This window comes from Musa acuminata, chromosome BXJ3-6 (assembly GCF_036884655.1).
Source record: "Musa acuminata AAA Group cultivar baxijiao chromosome BXJ3-6, Cavendish_Baxijiao_AAA, whole genome shotgun sequence".
Taxonomy (NCBI): domain Eukaryota; kingdom Viridiplantae; phylum Streptophyta; class Magnoliopsida; order Zingiberales; family Musaceae; genus Musa; species Musa acuminata.
In genome coordinates, this window is record NC_088354.1 from 33,033,742 (window position 1) to 33,041,504 (window position 7,763).

A 7,763-nucleotide genomic window follows, 5' to 3' on the forward strand; every position below is an offset into this window, starting at 1 on the left:
GGTGTTAATTTTGTCATACCATATTTGCGTCTTGTAAATAATTTAAATATTTTTAATCATACAAAATGCGTAGTAAGCGTAAACAATGGTCGATGTATGAAAATCATACGTAGTGTTGTAGGACCTCAAATTTGGTACAAATATGTTGCACTTTCATCACCATAATGTCTTATTATTAGACGCAACAATTTTTTACTACTTTTGTAATTTTGCTAGAATTATTTTTTATAAATTCATAATTCATGTTCATATGATAAGATGCAGACGTTTAACCAACCAAAGCAGTGGCCATCAGAAATGGCGTCACCCCTACGAATTCATTGCTATGGATAATATTTGAGTTTGCTGTGCGAATTTTTTTTCCAATATATTAATATAGTTAATGTTTTAAGAAAATCAAAATTATTTACTATGATGATACATAAAGAGCAAAATATTTTTTATTTATTTCTTTTTACTTTGGCTCCTTAGCTAATTTCCTTAATAGGTAATACTTGAAATGTGAGGAACATACTTGCAGAATTCACTTTGAAGATTTTATATATATGTGAAAGAATTTATACTGACTAAATGATCTATATTCTGTCAACCATACTTCCATTAAATGAGAATATTTTTCTACTTTGCTGACAAACTACAGTCCACTATTTTTCTTCCATCTACCAAACTTTGGCTCTCAGTTACTGACCATCATAAATTGGCCATAGGACAAGTTAAAGAAGAATGTGAAGGCTGTAAGTCTGTGAAATCATACACTTGCAAGAGGATCATTCATATGTCTAAAAACTTCCATTGCCATTTTGCTTGAAAATATAGAGTTCTCAACCAATTTGGTCATGGTTTTGGAGTGAGTGACTGAGAAACAAAGATCAGGTCCCAGCTTCCTCTTGTTGATGATGACGATGAGGTGCTTTGAGCTCTTTGCTGTTGCCAGATCTGTAGCTCCTGTTTGTACCATGTAGGTTACACTTCATGATGTATAGGTAACTGAATCCATCCACATCTAATTAAGGCAGACCAAAGTAAATGTTGATATGAATACCAGAGGCTTTGCATGAGCCCTTCTCTTCAACTCAAGTTTAATGTACACTGCATGAGCCCTGGCCATGGAAGGAACCAGAGTGGCCACAAGAAACATCATGAACATGAGAAGACATACTGTGCTCGCTTGTCTCAGTTGGTAATACATCAGGAACAAATGAGTAAGATCCAAACCTCAGGAGGAGGATATTTAGCTCAATTTCTGGTCGATAACAATATCATGATATCACAATTATGCTGTCATCGATGTCCGGCAAAGAAGATACAAGCTTCTCTGTTTTGACATGTTCTTTCGCATGGTTGGTCCATGGTGACACAACATCGCATCTTTGACCTGAAATGTTGCAAGCCATGAGCGAAAGAATACGGTGGAGTCGGAGTCGCTCCAGCGGTCTTCGTCTTGTTCATGAAGCAGGTGCATGAATGAGTAGCTTCATGTGCTACGTTGCAAGGTAGTAATCCTTCTCATAAACCACTCGTCGAACGGTTGGTGTGCAAACGAGGGAAGCTGGCAGGGACTCGGGCGGATGGTCAGGGCATGTAGAGCTTGTTGCCGCACTTGCACCGCCAGGCCTCCGGGTAGTACTCCGCGACCACCGCCCTGCCCGGAGGCACCGCCACGTGGACCGGGTTGCACGGCGTGCAGTCGCCGCACTTGGCCGCGCACAGCGGAGGATACGATCCCGGCCATCCGCCTCTTCCACCGCCACCGCCGCTCAGCTCCCGACGCCTCCCCGCCGACGCCTCCTGCGCCCACCTGCCTTAAGCTGGCATCAGCGGCACACGAGGGCTAAGATGTGCCGGGAGCAGCGCCCGGGCTCCGAGCAAGTGGCGCACGCTAGCCGAGGCGCGCTCCATGCACCCTTACGGCGCTCGCAACGTCGTGCTAACGTGCGCCACCTGCTTCACCTCCACTGCTTCCACTGGATGCTAACTATCTATTCTACGCAGTCATATAGATCACAGAAACCGACAAGTAGGAAGATTACCTGAGCTTGGGAAACAGTTGTTAGGCTTCCAACATCTGCGGCAGAAAAGCAAAAAGATTAATTGATGACAAAATACTTGCTAATATCGACAGCTAATTTAGCTCAAAAACAGCCATTGTGCCGAGCATTCATATGACCGACCGACAGATGACCAAAGTAGAATGCAACCATCACCTCTACATCAGAACAAAAGAACGAACAGAGAGGTGAGCTGACAAAACATCCTAATATGTGCTAGAATCTAATGGCTAAACTGAAGCCAAACAAGCAATAATAGAAAGATCTCGTGATGCCATAAATGTGGAATCTTTCTCACCTGGGTGAGCACTCGTGAGGAGGAGAGCAGAAACGGAGAAGAGGCAGATAAGAGCACAGTACAGAAGAAGAGCCATGTTCGAGCCCCTTTCTCCCCTCGAATCCATCAACAGCCCCTCTTAAAGAAGGAAGTAATAGGAGGAGCAAATGGGGGGGAAGAAGAACGGAGCAAGACGAGACCTGGAGGCGCAGCAGCAACCTTCCCCTCCTCTCCCCAGAAACATCAGATCTCTGTGACTGCCTCTGAGACAAGACTAGCAGAGCAATTTAGTGTTGATCGATCGATCTCGCTCTGACACAGGCGCACAGAAACACAGGGAGCACTGTTCGTCGCTTTGTCTTTTATCTCTTGGCCGCTCTAATCAGCGAAGAGAAGTTATGAGCGGCTTGATGAGATTTTGTGCGATCGGATTAGCAAGAAGCAGCCAACGCATGCTTCGGGAATGCAGATTTCATCGGCCTCAGTGGTGTTCATGTCACTAAGGTTGCGTTGACCAAAAATCTAAAACTCACCGCGGAACGAAAGCACCTCAGGATTATTAACTTCATCAAAGGATTCCGAGTGAGGAGAAGGGATGGGAAGGTTAAAAGAAGAAGAAAAGGGAGGTGGGAAGGGAAGAGAGACATTTGCTTGTGAAGTGTGGCAGAGTGACTCAGGGCATGCAGAGCACGGTTGTCTCCCTTCACCGTCCTCCCCCTTGTTTTATTCCCTTGTTTTCTCTCTCCTTGTACGGATTTATCCCTCCAAGAATCTGCTCTCTGTTCTGCTAAGCATTCTTTCTCCCTACTATAATAATAATAATTAAAATTTTTAGTATTGTGAGACTAATTTCTTGTTCACGGCTACTAATATTTTTCGACAAAATAAAGATGAGTGAAATTGAAAACAAAAAGAGAAATTAAATAGATATGACCTATTTTTAAAGGATCTGATTATCAGATTTAATCAATATAATTGTTTGATAAGAATCGCAAAGATGATTAGTAGTGTCTTAGTTATCGTATCCCTTAATCGATGCGAGAGAAAAAAATATTATGAGTATGAAATCATAAAATATATATTAAATAATTTTATCAAATTGAGTATGATTATATATGTGATTGTATTTTCAGGAATACGAATGAATTCAATTCTTATAATTACTCCGACACTCTATTTAGTTTCTAAGTCTATTTTTTTAAAAAAATTTCTTATTAAATATAATTAAAAAATTAATAGATCGATTCAAAATGATAGTATGTTAGGGCTATAAACTATAATCATAGAATCAACTTAAAACTATATTGGGAATAAGAATAGTTGTGAATGATAATAGATATATTTTTAATTTCATCCAAATTTTAATCTGATTCTACTTACTAAAATTAAACTTGGATACCACTTAAATGTATATTTTTCTACTTGAATTGATCATAAGAGGATCATATTATTATTATTATCTAATCTCTTATTATTTTACTAAATAGTAATTTTTCAAGGACAAGTATATATGCAAATCTGCTCATTCATTTTCTCAAAAGAGTACCCAAATCTGATTTAAGAGTCCCCCCAAAAAATTCTGACCCAATATCCAAATAAATAATTCAAGAAATTAGCTGATTGCTCCTTTGAAGAAGGGTCATAAGATGAGAGCCGGGTGAGGTCACCAAGAACTGAGTTCAAGAATGCTTGAGGTGGTGTGACTGAAGGACTCCGATGAGGTGACACATTGGCTCCTCGGAGAGTGGGGAAAGATTGACCGGTCTTCTCCATCTCCACCTTAAGGCTTCATTCATGGCTCAGTCTTCGCTTGTGTCACGAATTTTGATGATAGTACTCCATATATGCTTCGCTATGTTTGACGGTTTGACTACAAGCAAAATAAGATATTCTTTCTACCTCTATGCCTCGTAGAAAATTTAATTCTTTTAAACCAAATAAACTTCATCAAAGTGGAAGTGTTTTTCTTTTTCTTATTTATATTTTAAGGTGAGATTAATTACAGGACTTCAAATTTCCCCTCTTATTTGATTCATTCTTTCCGATTTCCATATGCTTAGAATGTGATGGCGATTCATTATTTGATTTTTTTTAATTTTTTTTCTAAGGATAGATAAGATAAAATAAAAGTGTTATTCTAAGAAGAAGTCTTTTCTTTTTCTTTTTTTTTTCTTTCCTTTTTTTGATTTATTCTTTTCGATTTCCACATGTTTATGATGTGATGGGTCATTCATCCTATTCTTTGCATAAAAAGATGTAATTCAATTATGATGAATGAATACAGTGAATCAACATTTTGTTGATGATGAATTGGAAACTAAAATTCATATGTTATTTATTATTTGATTGAGTCTTAAACAATGATAAAAAAACACAAAATTATTATTATTTGCTCTGAGAGAGAGAGAGAGAGAGAGAGAGAGAGAGAGAGAAATTTTTTTTTGTTTGTTACACTTGAGAATACTTTCTTTTGCACTAAGAGGGTGGCATTGAGCTTCCAACTGCAAAAATCATTGAGAGAGATCTCTTCTCTCTCAAGATGGATCCATTTCCAATGAGCCTATTGTCCAAGCTTGAAGTATATACTCAACATTTGACATGTGAGCTTCATTGTTGTAGTTTGGCTGAAAATTTCCTATAACAACTTGTATCCTACAATTAAGCTTAGTTTAGTTATAAGAGAAACCAAAATTCTATTGTCATTCCAATTAGTTTTGTGATTTTTACACCTATCTTATAAAGATTAATTGTAATGTACTAAAAAATCACAAGGTTTATATGACTAACTCCAAAAGAAAACAAGAAAAAGAGATCAAGATTGTGTTGTCTGACAAAGGAGTTGATTATACTATTAACAAGGTTGCCTAGTTTTGCAATAAAAGTATGAGATTAATCCATGAAGTCATTGCTTTTTATTCACCTCATTTTAATTGTACAGTAGATTTTAAATACAAAAATCTTATTGGATATTAATCAGTCCTTTAATTCTTAGCTTGATGCTGTATTTTTCAGAAAAACATTCGATAGAAAAATCTACAATATTTCTTTACCCATCTTCTAACTATCATTCTTCTTCTTATACTCATTGATTTTGCAGTTCTACACTTTGCTGATGACATTATAACATCTCCTAGAGAATACAATAATTTCATTCTAAGTTTTTATGACCTCTTTTTATGCTCCTTCATAGATGCACACTAAGTGAGATATGAATTCTCTTTAATTTACTTTTGGAAATAACACTTGGAGTGCACATTAATCTTCAAAACAAGATGAAATAGTAGATTAATATAACTCAAATCGGGTAGTCATTAAGGATTTCTACAAAGTATAACTATCTTAATTTATATATTGCTTTCATCTATAAATAAATAAATAAATATCATTAAATGAATGAAAAGACTATATGAAATAACTTAAGGGTTTTGTCTTTCCTAGATAAGAGCATAAAGTGTGTAAGCTAGCAAGTCAAATATGGTCTTAACGAAGCACCTAAAGAATGAAATGATAAATTTAAATATATGATCCTTTCCTTTGTTTTTCCAAATCAATAAATCTGTTGAATACCCATACTATAAAACAAAGATGGTATATTCATTGTTCTTTACCATTTCATTGGTGACTGCTTAATCAATGTTTTGGTCAATGACAAAAATATTCAAATCAATATTTTCTTCTAACAAATCTTTGAAATGAAAGATCTTGGAAATAAGACATAGTTCTAGGAATGAAACTGTAATGAATTTTTTGAATTGGTCATACTATTTTAGTCTCATTGCATATTGTGCAGATACATGTAGATATATATCTTTAATTGTTCAGTAATTATAACTCTATTTGATTATACAGTTCATCACTTGAAGATCATAGTTAGATATGTGAACCAAAAGTCACACATTCAAATCATAGGTGCAATGTATGTCTCCAAAATGAGTTTTGATACAACAAAAAAATGATAAGGAGTTCACATACATGACATATATGATAGGAATCATTTCATATAATTCACTTCCTTTCCTTAGTATATATTTCCTGATCTCTGATAGCTACAGTCACAAAGCAAAAGCATTTCATCCCTACAGAGAAATTGTCAGTGAAAAGGGGTTCTCCCACTTTACTGGCTGTCTTTCTTAAAGACTAAATCCAGATCGACACTTTCCTGTCACAATGTTTAGGAGTCCTCAAACTTCCTACAACCATTGAACTTCTGAAATTAAACCTACACAATCATATAGTTGATTTCTCACTCCAGTATCTGATTAGTTTTCCAACAAATGCCATGAACTCATTGCTAGCTTGTATTATAGCTGGTGTTTCTTGTTGTTCTTGGAATCACTCTCTGCAGATCTGCTCAGGATGCACCAGCTTTCAATTCATGACTGCTAGATTTATTAGTCTGCTGGATGCTGGAGAGGCAGTTCTTCCACAGAGCCAGGTTTCTGTGTCCCTGTCCTCTAGCTTTGTTTGGTGAGCTGGGAACAGCTGGTAATGGATTGGTGGTCTCCACTGGTTTATATGGCCTCAAAAAATAAAAATCAATGATTCATCATTTGGTTGCTCATTATGCAAGCAATAGTTCTTGGTAAAATGGAATATGCTATAAATGATGATTATATATATATATATATATATATATATATATATATATATATATATATATATAATTTTTCAAAGGATAAATGAGTGAAGTGGAGGATAATAGTCAAAATTTATATCTTCAAAAAAAATATGGATAATTAATTAAAAAAAACTATAGTAATAGAGTTTTACAGGATGATGCTCTCATATTTAATTTTGACCGATGGATACTTTTTTTTTTTATCAAAATATCCTTAATGAAATATTATTATCCTTTGACTAGGTTTGATTTGATTTTTCAAACTCAATTTTTTAAAGATTTGAACCAAACTAGTTCAATTAAGCTCTACATACTTGATTTAGTTCAATTGGACTCTAAATTATCTCTTGATTTACCTCAAGTTGTCACTCACCTCCTCTCCCTCTCCACTGTTATTATCTCGTCCTCCTCCCCTACTTCACTTCCATCTTACTATCTTATCCTCCCACTTTATAGTCTCATCTCTTTTCCCATCGGTTTCCTTCTCTTCTCTCTCTCTCTCTCTTGACTTCCTTATCCTCTCACTCTATATCTAGCTTTACCTTCTCCTTCTCTTCCTCCTCCTCCCCTTCTCATTTAATTTTTTTCTTCTCTCTCTCCCCTTAGCATCCTCCTTCAACTCCATATTCATCACCTCCTCTTCTTCTCTGTTGCCTCCTTCCCCTCCTCCCTTACCTCCACCTCTCCTTTGTTGCCTCCTCCTCTTATCACTTTTCTCATTGCCTTCTCTACTCTCTAACCATTGCTCTCTCTGTAAATGAGAGTGTAACTTGAGTATAACACAAAATATACTAATTATTTTAATTTTTTTAAAAATAAT

General features: G+C 36.1%; 1 protein-coding gene across 1 annotated transcript; it reads right to left on the minus strand.

The window, feature by feature from the left end:
* Positions 1–1,027: 1,027 nt before the first annotated feature.
* On the minus strand, positions 1,028–2,445 carry LOC135640648 (uncharacterized). Its single transcript, XM_065155326.1, has 3 exons — positions 2,347–2,445; positions 2,031–2,065; positions 1,028–1,798 (listed from the first exon to the last, which is right to left on the minus strand). Exons 1-3 carry the CDS (start codon positions 2,420–2,422, stop codon positions 1,475–1,477), a joined length of 435 nt encoding a protein of 144 aa, XP_065011398.1. The 5' UTR covers positions 2,423–2,445; the 3' UTR covers positions 1,028–1,474.
* Between the last annotated feature and the right edge of the window lie 5,318 nt (positions 2,446–7,763).

What these genes read in the sequence shown, in the direction of transcription:
- LOC135640648 (XM_065155326.1), bottom strand. Translation starts at nt 2,422, where the DNA reads ATGGCTCTTCTTCTGTACTGTGCTCTTATCTGCCTCTTCTCCGTTTCT. An exon ending in CCTCACGAGTGCTCACCCAG is followed by an intron (nt 2,066 to 2,346) that starts GTGAGAAAGATT and finishes TTTCTGCCGCAG; the next exon opens with ATGTTGGAAGCCTAACAACT. An exon ending in CAACTGTTTCCCAAGCTCAG is followed by an intron (nt 1,799 to 2,030) that starts GTAATCTTCCTA and finishes AGCTTAAGGCAG; the next exon opens with GTGGGCGCAGGAGGCGTCGG.